Source organism: Trematomus bernacchii, unplaced genomic scaffold, assembly GCF_902827165.1.
Source record: "Trematomus bernacchii unplaced genomic scaffold, fTreBer1.1, whole genome shotgun sequence".
Lineage (NCBI taxonomy): Eukaryota > Metazoa > Chordata > Actinopteri > Perciformes > Nototheniidae > Trematomus > Trematomus bernacchii.
This window is the reverse complement of record NW_022987648.1, coordinates 16,750,546-16,766,796: the sequence shown is the minus strand read 5'-3', so window position 1 is coordinate 16,766,796 and position 16,251 is coordinate 16,750,546. Positions and strand designations below refer to the sequence as shown.

General features: G+C 40.1%; 1 protein-coding gene across 2 annotated transcripts in view; it reads left to right on the top strand.

The window, feature by feature from the left end:
- abca12 (ATP-binding cassette, sub-family A (ABC1), member 12) overlaps nucleotides 1-16,251 on the top strand; it is a 77,479-nt gene that overhangs the window by 47,606 nt on the left and 13,622 nt on the right. For both annotated transcript variants that reach the window (XM_034134396.1, XM_034134395.1), the window contains 18 exons: nucleotides 749-863; nucleotides 1,137-1,466; nucleotides 2,064-2,133; nucleotides 2,255-2,389; nucleotides 2,638-2,799; nucleotides 3,028-3,211; nucleotides 3,815-4,033; nucleotides 4,887-5,083; nucleotides 6,663-6,820; nucleotides 7,637-7,870; nucleotides 8,049-8,196; nucleotides 8,517-8,763; nucleotides 10,126-10,215; nucleotides 11,224-11,311; nucleotides 11,473-11,600; nucleotides 13,242-13,329; nucleotides 13,671-13,779; nucleotides 15,696-15,750. In XM_034134396.1, the coding sequence (XP_033990287.1) occupies nucleotides 749-863; nucleotides 1,137-1,466; nucleotides 2,064-2,133; nucleotides 2,255-2,389; nucleotides 2,638-2,799; nucleotides 3,028-3,211; nucleotides 3,815-4,033; nucleotides 4,887-5,083; nucleotides 6,663-6,820; nucleotides 7,637-7,870; nucleotides 8,049-8,196; nucleotides 8,517-8,763; nucleotides 10,126-10,215; nucleotides 11,224-11,311; nucleotides 11,473-11,600; nucleotides 13,242-13,329; nucleotides 13,671-13,779; nucleotides 15,696-15,750 (2,757 nt within the window). The remainder of the gene's footprint in view (nucleotides 1-748; nucleotides 864-1,136; nucleotides 1,467-2,063; nucleotides 2,134-2,254; nucleotides 2,390-2,637; nucleotides 2,800-3,027; nucleotides 3,212-3,814; nucleotides 4,034-4,886; nucleotides 5,084-6,662; nucleotides 6,821-7,636; nucleotides 7,871-8,048; nucleotides 8,197-8,516; nucleotides 8,764-10,125; nucleotides 10,216-11,223; nucleotides 11,312-11,472; nucleotides 11,601-13,241; nucleotides 13,330-13,670; nucleotides 13,780-15,695; nucleotides 15,751-16,251) is intronic.

The following is a 16,251-nucleotide window of genomic DNA, read 5'->3' as shown; positions in this document are numbered from 1 at the left end:
TTAATGTATGCTCTCTCATTATTAATTTGCCACTTGGGACTGACAGTAAGCAGTCATTCACAGGAACCTTTTTTGCATTATAATTGGCTCCGTACCAGGTGCATACATATTCACTATTATTGAGCATTCATTTTTGAAGACCATACTCACTAACGCCCTGCAAGCTCTTCAGGAACCCCACTCATCTCTGTAGTATATTTCCAATTCAAAACATGGGCTTGGCATTAACTTGTGCATCGATACTCTTCATTGTTTCCAATAAATCATGCTTGACCGTAATGCCTATGTTTTTGCTTCCTGCCCCCGAGTGCTGATATCTCATCTTAGAGGCACCAGCGGGGCCACTGTCTCTGGCTGGATGCCTCTGACCAACTATAAGATATGAGAAATCTCGCCTCTACGTCCTTCTGATTTATTACTCAGCAAGACAATTTCTTGACATGAGCTGTGAAATATAGCTGTGTAGCATGAAAAACCGCAAGCTCTAAATTCCTATGCTTCAGGCTCCAGATATGATTAGGTAAAAAAAAAGAAAACAAAAATGGAGAGGCATTTATTTTGCGTAAATAATAACAGGATCAGGCTGTCAAAAATCCCCTAACACCTCCTTTGATATTGCTTTTCCATTCCGTGTCTTGTATCTGTCAAGCCGGTGACTGAATGATAGCTCTTTTTATCTTCTGTTGTTGACAGTGATTGGGTGTTAGGTTTTCTCGAAATTTGACTGACAGTTTTCTGTATTCCCCAGGTACCTGGAGGCCATCGCTTTTGTCTTCCCTCTCATGTTGATGATAGCCTGGGTGCTGTTTGTGGCTGATTTTGTGAAGAAACTGGTGCATGAGAGAGAGCTCAGACTGCATGAGGTATTTTTTTTCACTTGAAATATTATCAAAATTGCCCCTGTATTTGACATGGAACACTGATTTCTTGTTTTCTAAAATGTCCTGTTATCATACTGTCCATTTATTTGTGTTTTTTCAAGTATGCACTCACGCAGCTCACAGCAACAAACAGTAACATTTCCTCCCTCTTATATTCCCACTGTTCATTCTTAAGCACCACTAGCAAGCTAACACATCAACCATTTCTTTATTTCCTTGTATTCCAATGCTTTTCTTTTCTTGCTTTTCCCACAGTACATGAAAATGATGGGAGTCAATCCGCTCAGCCATTTCTTCGCTTGGTTCCTGGAGTGCGCCTCCTACTTGGTGCTGACCGTCTCCATCCTCACCCTGGTGCTGAAGTACGGCGACATTCTGCCCCACAGCAACGGCTTCATCCTCTTCTTGTACCTCTGCAACTACAGTTTGAGCATCCTGTCCTTCAGTTACCTGGTCAGCTCCTTCTTCGACAAGACTTACATCGCTGGCCTCAGCGGCAGCCTTCTGTACATCCTCTGCTTCTTCCCCTTCATTGTGGTCTTGGCCGTAGAGACAGATCTCACCTTTTCCCAGAAGAGCGCCCTGGTGAGGAACCCTTTGGACCCTTCTCTTTCATGACTCATCTATTCAAATGGTGCTAGTACTGTGCAATGTGTAATAACTTACACAGCTCTGGAATTGAAAGGAGAAATAAGGAACAACATACAATCATGTCATTTTATTACCAAATGTTATTTACTCAATCTATCATAGAACATTTTTGTAACATGAAAAAGTCCAGCCCTAAAACATGGTTCTTTGTGGAATAGTCTAAAAAACAGTAGTTTTTGCCTCAAACTGTTTTACAATGTGAGATTTAACTTTTAACTTTGACACATTGACAGAAACAATCTGACAGTGCAAAAGTCTGTTTGCCTTCTTATGCTGAGTTGTGCATATTTACGTAATATAGACTTTTATTTTGGTGATGGTTGTCAGATTTTCTCATTAATTAGATGTCACATAACGTCAGTGCAACAGCTAAAGCCTTATTTGCTTTGAACAAAACTCTTCATGTTATGTTGAGAAAGTGTTGTTAAAACCACATAAGAGAGGAATGATAGAAAGACACAAGACACATCATTGGATTTTTGCTGCTTTTGTTTCTGTATGTTGTCTGATTTGTCTCTCATTTTCTTACAGAGTTTGTTCTCCCCAACCTGCTTTAGTTATGCCAGCCAATATATCTCTCGATTCGAGTCCCAAGGAGAAGGTATGCATATACATTGTATACAGTACACATTTGACTTGCATCAAACAAGACTCTTTGACATAGAGCATAAGCTATTTTAGTCAGTGTGAAGCAATTGCAAATGATCTGTTGGCTTCTTTAGGCCTCCAATGGAGTAACTCATACACCTCGCCCATACCTGGAGACACGTCTTCGTTCGGTTGGCTGTGCTGGCTGATGCTCATCGACTCCATCCTCTACTTCATCATCGGGGGCTACATCCGAATGGTCTTCCCAGGTAAACTATTAAATCATAGAAGTCTGTATGAAAAATATTTTCCTTAAATGAAGGAGGCCAGTCCTTTCTAATAATTGATCTGTGATGTTTTATCGCTGATTTGAAATCAGCATCAACTAGGATTGCTGTAAAGAGAGCAAGTACATGGCATATTTGCTGTATGCAGATTAGGTTGTTAACAGTGGAAGCATATAAGGGCTCATGAATTTCTTGGTAGATTTATATTTGGTTATGTTTTTACCCTTTAGGCAACTATGGCATCGCTTCCCCATGGTACTTCCCATTCAAAGCATCCTTCTGGGCCGACCTGTGCTGTTGCTGTAGATCAAACAGTAAGGTGGGCCGAGGACTCCTCTTCACCAACATCATGCAGAAAAACCAGCCTGTCTTCTCCGATGACAAGGGAAAAGGTACGGGGGGAAAAAATGAATTTGTACTATCTTGCTGCAGATGATAATAAGCACTGCTGTCTCCTCCTGTGTTATGTTTTGAAGCAGGAACATGATGTTTTCCCTTTTTGTATAATTTTTTGTCTCTGACACCTCACTACATTTTTATTTCACCCTCACTCTTCATTTAATTCCCGTCCCCTGTGACTTTGATTTACTGGTTGTCTCTGTCTCCATGTTTTTTCTCAGGCCAGAGCAGTCTTTCCTCTCAGACCGGGGAGGATTTCTCAGAGCTCCCAGTAGGCGTTGCCCTCCATGGTCTCAGCAAGATGTATGGCGACCGAGTAGCTATCCAAAACCTTAATGTGTCCTTCTACGAGGGCCATGTCACCTCACTACTTGGTCACAATGGAGCCGGCAAGACTACCACCATGTATGTGTGGCATGATTTATTTATTTTTCACTTTATCAGCATGACGTGAGATGAATGCAAATGAAATTTTGACAATTCATATACCCAATGAGGCATCTTTTAAATTTGATTTGTGCATCCCTTTAATCAGCAGACCTTTTAAATGGGTCTGCTGCTGACAGGGAGATTGTTTTGTCTAAATCTGGCACAGCAAATGCTACGTGAAAGAGATTTGCCCGACAGGTCTTCATCAGCTGGTGCACTTACATTTACATTTTAAATGTGACTCATTTTGCTGATGCTCTTAACCAGAGCAACACACAATGAGTGCATCAGCAGAATACCTTTCAACAATGTTACAACAAAAAAAACAAGAAGATATAATATTCCAGGGCCCAACAAATCATAATTTAACAGGAAAATGGTTGGGAGAAAGTACAGAAAAAACGAATTGGACATAGCAAAGGGCATTTCCAACATTTAGTGTTCTAGGTAGCAAATATGACGTAACATAAGTTGTTGAAAAACTATCTTATTATCTATTTGAATTATATCTTTATGAAACATGAAATAACCAGAAAACTGAATTATCTCATGTAATAAATGAAAATGCTTTGTGCTTAGGTCTCTCCTGACTGGCCTTTTCGCCCCAACTTCTGGCACCATCGAGGTGTATGGCAGAGACATGCAGACCAACATCGATGACATTCGCAGAGAGCTAGGAGTGTGCATGCAATATGACGTCCTGTTTGACCACATGACCACCAAGGAGCACCTGCTGCTGTATGGCCAGATCAAGGCGCCACACTGGTCACAAGAGGAACTGCGTGAACAAGTCCGCTCGTGAGTGACAATCCGTCCATTACAGGGAGCATGCTTAACAGCATAATGCACTCAATCATAATCCAGTGGGTCTTAACAATTATATCAGGGGTTCTGCATTATTTAGCAGTGCCATTGAATGTATTGTATAACCTGTTTTGTTACATCATAAGACATCATAAGAATGATTCTCTAGTGTCTAGGAAATATGAATAAGGGTTATCAGTGAATTATAGCTAGTGCTTAACACCAGTTACTGGTTACATAGGGACAAAAACTAAGAGCAATATTCAAATAGGGTTATAATCAAACATATTTTATGATTATACTGCTGTAACTTATAGAATATATAGGTCTTGAAGCAAGAATTCCAATCTGTGATAAGGACAACATAATTGTTACACTTGTCATGCATGAAATAAGCCCCACTCTCTTCAGATGCAGGCTGAGAAAGCTATTGTTCTCCAACCATGCTATGACAAACCTAAAACAACACTTCTTTCCCCATTTCCAGATCACAATTTGAGTATTTCTTTGTATTTTATCTCTTTTTTTTTCATTTTTACTCTCTGAGATCAGCTAAAGGGGGAAAGCATTTGAAAAGAAATGTAATTATTCTGTGGCATAATTAAGCTATGGGTAGAACCCCCAGTTACATCATGAAACTATTTCTGGAGGTTTCCGCATGACAAGAGCAGCAGTAATAAGCAGGAAAGCTATAAGCAAGGAACCATACCTTCCCACTGGTTTCTGTTTTTCAGACATCCTGCTGGGTATCTGATGGGAGTGTAACTCAGAAACTTGGTTTTAATGCACAGACAAGTATGCTAATGTAAGCTGTATGTTAAATGCTTTTCATCGACTTCCCTACCAGGACCCTAGAGGAGACAGGCATGTACGCTCACAGACACAAGCTGGTGAGCACATTGTCAGGAGGCATGAAGCGCAAGCTGTCAATCTCCATCGCCTTCATAGGGGGCTCTCGCTTGGTGGTTCTGGATGAACCCACCGCAGGAGTCGATCCCTGCTCCAGGCGCAACATCTGGGACATTGTTATCCAGCACAAGAAACGTGAGTACATATGATGAGAAAAAGTAGCCCAAAAGGAACTGAATGGAATAGGAAAAAATAGTTGAGGAAAGAAATGCAATTCTCCTTTTACTGTATGTCAAGTGGGGTCCCGCAAGGCGCAGTACTTGGCCCTATTTATTTTTTATCCAAATCTAACCCCTTGGCCATATTCTTTGGCAATTCTGTATGTAGTAGACAACTTTAGTTCATAACTGTCTGAATGTCCTGCACTCTCGCCTCACTGCCATCAAAAACTAGATGGCCTCTCACCACTAAAATGTTCAGCCAGAATATTTATCTAAATCAGAAATGATGCCAGGCAAATCTGCACTTCCCAAAAACAAAGTCTAGCAACTTTTCTACGCCGTCTTTTTTCTGATCTTGACTTCTGCATTCCATTGTATACTTGCCTTAATCATGTAGCAATTACCCATCTACCGTTGGTGCATAATGCATCAGTTTCTGTTTTTGAATTCAGTCTTGATTACCTTATAAGCCCCCCATGGTTTATCTCTGCATTATCATTAGGAACTTGTAACTGCATATCAGATCAAATCAACTGCCATACAGATTCAAGAACCTGAACATACAGACACACAGTTTGCACCTTTTATACTAACTTTGCTAATCACAAGAGGGCCGGTTGTTTATTATACATTTAAAGCACTAAAAAAGCATTCAAAAAGATCAGCTGCTCACTCAAGAGATTAAAGTACCACACATGAGTTTAAGGGAATAATCTCATTCTAGCTTTGTGTAATGGATAATTAATCACATTTTTATCCTGTTAGATGACAATGAATAAGACATTTTTTGTAATGAGGCTAATCCTTGTACAAAAAATACTGAAATTCTTTAGTGCACACACTTACATGGCACAGATAATCCAAAGTCTTGATCTAGTATTTTCCACTGGAGAGACCCTCCACTACTCCCTCCCTATACTTCCTAAGAGGGAAAGGAGTAGAAGAGCAGGAACCTGGAGCCAGCTCTAGGGCTTTCCCCTGCTCAGGCCTCTGACTTTAAATCTAGCATATAATTAAAGTTAAATAAATCCTGTGTTATTTATTCAGGCTGTTTTAGAATAGAAGGCAGCAATGGCAGGGAGGCTGCTAAATGTAATATAATTGAAGCTGTGGAAGAATATCCTGTGTAATTGGACCTGTCTCAGATGTTAAGTGAGACTTTGCTGCCAGGAGGATCTATTTTAAAATACACTTTCTGCACCGGTTGCTCTTTGTGAGCCTGTTTCTCTGATGATTTGTATGTGCATGACACAGCTTTTGTGTGACCTTGTCTTTGTGATGCTTTGGTATTTTATTTTGATGTGTGTTTTTGCGATTGTTTGTGTTTGCAGCTACACATGAAAGGATGTTCTTACTAGGATAGGAAAACAAGGGAAAAAGTGTTTGCCTAAAGACATTTTAATATGTTCTTTTACCCTTCACAAAACCTTGAACTATGGCTATTATATTTACCTGTGTGAATTCCAGGTTTGAGTGGATTGTTCAATAGTTAAAAGTGAAGGGAATAGTTTAGAAATTGTATACAAATGCATTCTATGTGTGTGTCCTGTCAGAGCGCACTGTCATCATGTCCACTCACCACCTGGATGAGGCTGAAGTACTCAGCGACCGCATCGCCTTCCTGGAGAGAGGCGGATTAAAATGCTGCGGATCCCCCCTCCACCTGAAAGACAAACTGGGTCAGGGCTACAAACTCACCCTCACCAAGAAGGTACTTAATTTCATTGGCATCCAGTTTCAGGATTCTTTCTGGTCAAATAAACTATATTTCCCCAGAGCTACATGTTTATTTATTTGTATTGCTTTTGTTTGTTCCACTTCTGGCAAAGAATATGTACACTTTAAGCAGTTTATATAGCCCAGCCATTACAGAAAAAAGCAGGGAGAAGAAACCTTAAACCCTAATCCTAGAAGTGAGAAGGCAACATATCTCGGATGCATTTTTATTCAGACACTTTGAGAATGCACAACCAGCATAAATAGTAACATTCCCTAGTACATTATTATAGTGGAGCTGGCCTGTTTATGTAACAAAAATAATTCTTGGTTTTATTTCTGTCCCCACTAGAGTTGCACACAATCCATATTGCAATAGGGTGATTTGTATCAGATCAATTCGAAAAACTGCTTAACAGGCTAAACACAAATAATGCTCTGCTGACTGCTGCAGTCTGGCTCATACTTTTTTTTTAGACTATATAAATATATATATATATATTAGTGCCCTTTATAAGTGCACTTTATGCCAGTAGTTATTTGTGTCTAAAATAAAGCTGTCAGTACTGTGTATTTGGACTGTTCAGGCTAAAATGTCTTCTCTTTGTAGCAGTAAGTCAGAAAAAGAAAATATTATCGGGGGAAATAATAGAGTATTTACCAGCCAAAAACATAAATAGTACAAATATATATGTCAAAGCAGCTGCTTTGTGGTTGTGCAAAGTAAACCAGTGTAATCTTGCAAATTAAGCTTGTTATAACCCATTCCAAATTAAGCTTGTTATAACCCATTCCTCTTTTCTATGTGCAGGTTCAGAACCCAGAGTCTGAGCCGATTGACAATGCTGACCTGAAGGTCTTCATCCAAGCTCATGTACCAGAAGCCAGACTGAAGGAGGCCCAGGGGGGCGACCTGGTCTACTCACTGCCCCCCTTTAACTCATCCAACGCTTCCTCCTACCGCTCCCTCCTGACGGCGCTGGACGCCAACCTGGATGCCCTGCAGCTGGGAGGCTATGGCATCTCTGACACCACCTTAGAGGAGGTAGGCTCATGCACAGCAATGCAAAAAAACAACATATCTTGGATATTCCCTGTGTGAAAACACTCGTGTTCATAAAGTTGGACATATTGAGTCGTTTGCATAATTTCAAGCTTAAAAAATGGAACAAAAATCTCTGTGTTGTGAACAGATGCTGTTGTTTTTCTTTTTATCTGTGTAGGTGTTCCTCCAGTTGACTCACGGAAACTCAGAAGATGGTTCTGAGGACGGCCCGCTGTCTATCTCAGAGACGGTTTCTGACACTGATTCCATCGACAGCTTCCCCTCAGACTCGAGTGGAAACATCGACAACTTTGGTGACAAGATCAGTGAGTGAACAAAAAAAAACACTTTCCATAAAGTTTATATATTCCTTTTTTGGCATTTATAAAATAACTGTTATTCTATTTTACATTTTGAAAGAAAAATATTCGAAGAAAACTTCAACTCAGCTGACCTAGTTCAACAACTTCCACATTTTGATGGGTGTACTGCCATCTTTTCTGATATAATCCACCCATTAACCTTTATCTCACTGTGCCCTAGAGGGAAAATCAGGTATTATCAAAGCAGTAAGACACTAAGAAGGTAAGTGAATTAGTACATAAATGATTAAACCTGTCTCCACTTCTTCTCCAATGTATCCCAGAGCTTACCGGATCATCCACGATGAGCGGCATGGCCCTGGCCTGGCAGCAGATGACAGCCATACTGGTGAAGAGGTTCCACCACAGCCGTAGGGACTGGAAGGGCCTGATCGCCCAGATCCTGCTCCCTGTGCTCTTCATGGTGTTTGCTATGGGCCTGGGCTCCATCAGGAGCGACCTGCGGCACTATCCTGAGCTGGAACTCAGCCCTGCGCTTTACAACTTAGGACCGAGCTACTCTTTCTTCAGGTCAGCTCTCATTGGAAACTAAATATAAGGGAGCAGAGGTAGCGGGTGCCCAATAGTAAACAAAGCTAATAAGGATTTTACTCCAAGCATTTTTGGATCAGTTTAATGGAACTCTAAAGCTTTGCCCTTTCATTCAATATATTTGGCAAGGTCAGACCAAGGCCACTGTGACTCAGGTTGCAACGGAAAATCATGAAAGGGTACCTGAAAAAGTAGGTCTTGTCCAGGAATATTTATTTTACACAGACATTTTAATTTTTAAATGTGGTGAGCTTTGGCAAAGGCTTCAAACAAATCATGATACAGCTGTGTGCCTCTCAAGAGAAGTCTTTGTAATACTTGGTTTGTTACAAAGCTTGGAAGAGGTTGTCTTGCAGTGCCATTTTCTGGCATTTACAAATCTTATACTGCGTGGTCTAAACGCTGCACTAAGATCACTTTTTTGAGCACAGAGCTGCAACCATCCTGCAACTTTGATGAAGGGTTGAAGCATCTCATCCTTTGATTGGTCCCCTGGGATCCCCCATGTCACTTGTTAGAGAATGAATTTAAAGCTGCAGTTTGTTGAAGGGCAGACAGACCTTAAGGAAAGCGAGCGGAGGAAAGAGAGGATTGAAGACGGATGAGATACAAGATCAAAGTGAGAGGGATTAAGAGTGTCAGGAAGTTGCGAGATGTCTTCAGTTTTGAGAAGTGCAGTTGTTTGATCAAGGGGATGTGTAGCAAAGGAGAAAATGAGGAGGTGCCATCCATATCAAAATCGGTATGGATGCTCTCCCTAGTCCTCTTCAGCTTGATACAAATGAGATTGAAAAGATTGGATAATCATTTTAATCCAGATAAATGGTAAGGCTTGGAGAGCTAGGTAGCAGTCTCACATTTTATGAACTTTCTCAGAGCAGTGTGTTTTCAGACTTGCCTGCATGAACAATGCAAATGCAATGATCTGAATGTTTATTTATGAGAGTACCTCTTCTAGCAGGAAACAGCTCAAATGAAAAAACTCCACTCAAATGTAAAGTGGCGAATCAAATGTCCTCACTCTCCTTTTATCTGTCCAGCTCCCCACAGCAAAGCTATTAGAATCACTGATTGTGCCCCCATGGTCACTTTATCGACAATATCGGGAGATAGTAAAGTGCTCTTATACCATCTTCTCTACTATCCTTGATAAATTCCAACCTTGAAACCCCAGCAACCAACACTGATTTGAATAAATCAATAATGACTGAAACCAATTTTAGAGCCTTGTGAACCGTTTTTGTGGGGTTACTTCATTTTATTATTGTTGTAATTATTGTAAAGTCTACTAAATCGATTATGTAAAATTTGAGGCTGACTGTTTGTTTTCTGACTCCATAGTAACCAGAACCCCAACACCTCTCAGCTGACGGACACCATGTTGTCATACCCCGGGATCGATAACGCCTGCCTCGACAAGTCTAATAACCCGTATGTAATAAAACCTCAAATGCCAAACATGTTTCCCTTGAAAATTATCTATTTTTCACCGATACTCTTGGTGCCCTTACTCAATTTTCTTATGTATTCTACGCCTTTTCCACATGCACAGTAATTTCATATTTCACTTATTGTCATTCTTTAAATGCCTCCTCCTGCACCTTGTTTCATTACCAGGCTGCCTCCCTCCTATTCTTTCCACTTTCTCTCTCCTCCATGTGCCTCCTCTCTGTTTTCCTGGCGCTCAGCTTATGTGTGTGTCTGAAAGCCGGCAGCGGGGCTCTGCGATAGGAGAGCGTCATTTGTATTCCATAAACACCTTGTGTTTATATGGGCGATTTTCCCCTTACAGGCACTCGAATCAATGTTGGCACTCATGAACCCTACCTCGGAAGCATTTTAAAATGCACTGCCAAAAAGAAAGAAGAAAAAAAAACAGAGATAATGGAAGATCCTATGTTGCAAAAAGAGACTGCATGTTTTGCTCACCATGTCCTATTATCACAACATGACAATTACTGAAAGGACGGTGTGTGAAGCAATTACATTTATATAAAATATAATGTATTGTCCCTTGACTAGGGTCACTGTTGTTGGACAACTTATATCTAAAGTAACAGGTGAGCATGTGGGTGTGCAATCTTCAGTCATCTGCACAATGTGTCATAAAGCACTTGACTGAAAAGAAAGGCGGGGGAGTTGAACATTCACCCACACAAACACATTACACATGATATGATTTTACATTACATATAAAATAACTTTTTTAAGAGTTTTTTTAACTAACGTCAGAGAAAAACAGCATGCAAACTTCACAGCTGCTGTATGAATGGTTGCAGTTAGCAAACATGCAGATGTTTAGCTTTGATGCAGGCCATCATATCAACTCAGGATGTTTTCTGGGTCTGTCTAGGGATGCTCTAGTGCCATTATCACGCACTGCAGACTGCCATCGTTCCTCTGAGCCACCATTTCACTTTGTGAATGTTTTCTTTTAAGGGTCTGCACAAGAAGCGCGAGCAGCTGGAGTTCCAGAGGGAACGGCTCCAAAGCATTTAGTGTCTGTAAATGCAGCCGTCAGGAACAGGTGAGACTGGGTCACTGGGAGCAGTGTTTGTGATTGTGTGTGTGTTGTGAGTGAGTTTTTATGTTCTCATGCATCTCTGTTGCTACACAGGAATGTGTCTTACTGAGTGTGATTGTGAGAAAGGCAGGGTGTAATGTGGTTTTCTTTCCCCTATACTGCAGGTTTGCGACCTTGACAACTTCCAGCCCCCCCATAAAAAGATCCCCTCGTCTCAGATTGTGTATAACCTCAGTGGCATCAACGTGGAGAAATACCTGGTGGCAACAGCAAATGATTTCATCAGAAACAGGTGCACATACTGAGAATTCAACCCATGCTTCACTGATATTGTACTATAGTCTCAGTGCTTATTGTAACTGCTAGTTGCATGAACTATAGGAAGCAATGTTCCAACAGAATCCAATATCACATATATTACATCAGGGGTGTCCAAACCTCTTTCACTGGGGGCCACATACAGACCAATATACGAAAGGCTTGGCCTCTCACTCGAGGTGAGGTATATTGCCTCATAAGTTAAGTTCTAAGTTAGCAAAATCAATCAAATGTAGGTAAATTATCCTTAATACTTGAATATGCTTTAAGGAAAAAAAACAGCCTTCAACAAAGCTTTCCATAGGGTTTCATTTATTTTGTTAGAAAAACTGTTGGCAGCTCAAGCCTCAGATTGCTTATAATAAGGAACAATATGAAGGGTTTATTTCAAGCTTGTTATGCTAATAAGTTATTGGGCTTTATTTGAATCAACGAAACTTTGTTAGAAAATGTTTTCAACTTTAACTTACTGAATTTATTTGAAAAGTTGGGCTTTTTGACACATGAATAGTACTGCGTAATATCTGTTTACATATATATTTAAGAAGTACAATATAAGAAAAGCACACGTTTCATGTGTGGGCCATATTCCATTATACATTTAGAATTTCCTGAGGGCCAATTCAAAATGGACAACGAGCTGCAGTTGGCCCCCGGGCCGTAGTTTGGACACCCTTGTATTACATATAACATATTTTTGATGAGTTTGAGACTCCATTTTAAGACTTCAGTCCTTAGTATTTAAGTTCTGGCCTATTTGTTAATTGTTGGTAACAGCAAATGCTATGTTTTACTAAAAGCTCCAATTGAGTACAAATAACTATTCTAATCAAAATTTCAGGCAATAATCTGCCTTTGTCAATCTTTCTGTGAGCAACACTGATCTGTTTTTATGCTGCACACGGCTCGTAGTTTGATACCTGGCTGAGATGCTGGAGGTGTGCAGCGTGTCGCCGGCAGCTCTTCATCTGACAGCTCACTGGGGCTGCTGCCGACTGCTCAATTACTCTTGTTCAATATTTCAAACGGATTCGCTGTCACAAAATGTGCCCTGTGTTTTGCAGATGCATTTTTTTATTAACTATATTGGCCAGTATTAATCCTACTGACAAACGGGTGCTTTAAATGTGAAGCTGCAGCATTAGGAAATGCTTGGTTTGCATTAGCATACATTTAAATCAACATTTCTTACAGGATATCGCCACAGACTCCCAGCTTGTACTGTAATACTGCACATTTATAAATACCACAGTTCTTTCATTAGTGGGCCATATGTTCAATTACCATTGCGCTACCTCATTCAGCAAAAATGACATAACAGACATTAACTCTGTCTACAAATCTTTAAGATTATTTCATTAATAGTTAGAACTGGGAAAGTTGCTATTGCTGGGAAGTGCATTGTATATAAAACACAAGTAGGTTTTTAGTATCTTGTCAATTTTTGGTCATACTTTTATCGTGGGGTCAAATGTTTTTACCAAAATGCTTCTCATTTGCCGGTTAATATTTAATTCAAAGAAAAACAAGCAAGCAAAAGAGATAGTTTGTCTTTCTCAGCAGCGGTCGGAGCTCTTTGTTTTGATCTATTTATATATATATTATTTTTTTATAGGTATGGTGGCTTTTCTTTTGGCGAGTCACTCCCTCAAGACTTAAAAATGGATTTAACAACAGTGCCCAAAAACCGTACACTGTCTAAGGTAACTTTTCTCTTTTTCCCGGTCTCATTATCACTTTAATGGCTTCACTGATGTAAAGTTTAAACATGACATCTTATCTTAAAGTATATTGGCTACACGATCAAGGCTTGCAGATGGAGCTGCATTGTTACGCCATCAGTGTCATCATAAACATGCTTTATTGAAGCAATTCCGCAGCAGTTTTTAGCGTGTACATTTCCTCATCTGCATTTACTGTACTTTAAAGCCTTAGTGATAAAATATTGGAAAGTGTATTTTAGGGATATAGTTGTCTTTCATATCCTGATTTGTAGCAGTGTGATTGATGGTTTCCATGCATGTTTGTGTTTGAATGTGTTTAGGTCTGGTACAACCCAGAGGGCCACCACACAATGCCGGCATACTTAAACAGCCTCAACAACATCATCCTACGCTCCAATCTTCCAGCAGACAAGGATCAACGAGAATATGGTGAGCTGGAGTTTCTTTTGAAACTCTAGAGAAGGCCAAGGGACACAGTCTGAGAATAAAGTGTAGTTGATTAAGAATTATATCCACACAGATGCAAAAACAGATCCCTATTTATTTTTACATGATATTAGCTTCTCTGCAATTTACTCTTATTGTGTGAAATATTAAAATTATTTAGAAACACATCGAAACATATCATTTGTTTAGTTGATTGTCTGTATTAACAAAAGGTATTGTACAAGTTTGAAATAAGACATGACTGGGATTAGGCCAAGAGGGATGCACACACAAGGTGCTACTGATTAAACACCTTGATCATTCTGTAGACTAAATATAAACAGAGCTGTAAACAGAGTGTTTACTCATGGTTCATTCCACTGGATTAAAGCCAGGGGGTGCTGTGTGTCTTTAGACTCACATCAGTATGCATGGTGAATACTGATGAGTGCCGCTCACTGGGGTAAAATCTGGCCCACGTTTTCAGTACTGTTTCAGCTCTGTATCACCCTGACCATCTGCCTGCGGGCAGGAATACACACACACACACACACACACACACACACACACACACACACACACACACACACATACACACACACACACACACACACACGTAGAATTACTCATAAAAACATACAGTGCATGCACATAAGTCCATGCACACACACATGTATTCGACACAGGATGAAAAAGGTGCTCGAGGGGTAGAGTGAATTGTACCTGCACACAGGGGGTGGAGATCTGGGGAGATTACTTTTCAAGGTGATGGTTCATCTGTCAAATGTGAAGCCCTCCCTCTCACAATGTGAACTGCGGTACCAACTCTGGGTGGGACACTTTAGAGGTTGCCATAAAACCGTTTGTTTAATGCCAGTCTCACAGGCATTTTGAAGAACTGCCCACTGCCACAGATGTGCGATCAGTCTTCTTTCCACTGTCCACAGAGATTCTTATCACTCCCAACTGCAACAGTGTTTTCTAAGCCTCTTCGCCCAAACGGTTTCTCAGCTGTTTAATAATCCATCTTTAGAGGACACAACCCTAAAATAAACCGTAACAGCTTGGGGGTGATAACTAATATCTAATAGAACATTTATGGATCAATGGAAAAGAAGGATTCAAATCCAATCAACTCTGGATGGATCATGACACTTCTTAGCGGATTAATCCAGCAGTCATTCAACAGAAAAAAAATCAGAAACATCAATAATACGAATGTAATTGCAAAAGTGAATTTGATCAGATATGGTAAATAATCACTGGTTCCAACTACTCAAATATGAATATGGTATGAAATGATTGCCTCTATGTTATCATATCTGATATATATTTGGGTTTAGGTCTGTTGGTCCTACAAAATTAGCAATTTGTGATTTTTAGGATTTCTGAGCCTCCATTTGAATTATATACAGTAGATCGATCAAGTAAATGGCAGATGAATCAATTCTAAAAATATCTGGTTGTTACAGCTGAAGTCGATTATAAAAGATGCAAATCAGATATCTGGTAACATCCCTCTTTAGAGCAGTAATAATGAAATGTTAATGATTACGGATTAGATTCGGATTAGTGCTTGGAACCCATTAAATCCACCAAAGTGCCCTTAAGCAAGGCACTGAGCCTCCAACCTACTCCAGTGTTGCCTTGGTCACGCTCTTTTATCTCAAGAAATGTGAGCAGAGACATGTAGGGGAGCAGCTCATGTCTGTGAGCATTCAGAAGCCCATGAAACAATGATAAAGAAAATTCAATTTCCTTTGTGTGCACTGGCAAATGAAATCATCTTGCACAATATTTTTTTCAATTGACTGTGTCCCAGGCTAAGAGAATATCATTGCTCATTTGGTTTCTGGGCTGAAAAATTGCCTGTGTGCTGTTGTTTTTCTCTTGCTAACGTAATACTCTTTCTATTACAGCCATTTCAGTTTCCAGTCACCCCTATTTCGGCCGAGCGGATGATGAAGATTCAATGTAAGGGCTTAGAGTGTAATTTCTTCCTCCTGCTGAACCGTCTGTCACTATTCTACATTATCAACGACTGCACTTTCAAACAAGAGTCTAATTAGCATTCTAATTGGTGAAAATAAGAAGAATATTCTCGGCCTGTTGTTTTGCTGAGCCGAAACTAAATTATTGAAGCCTCCTACTTTTCAATTCAAGACATGAAAGTCAGGGTGGACTCGAGGCAGGCAGGTACATGACAGCAGTATTTACCCATATTTGATTTTCTAAATGGATTTCCGTGAGCTTGCACTATTGATCAGCGTCCCAATATAATGAGTGTTTACCCTGAAGGTGGCACAGAGGTGCATTGATTCTACCCCATGCACTCCCCAAAATGAGTTTATTTAAAATACTCCACATTCTCTTTTGAGAGACCCAGACTACAGAAATAGTGCTTGCGTGAATGTATGTAAGCAAACATGTGTGTGTACTCAAATCAAATAAGAGTGGATTGAGGAAAGCTCTCGT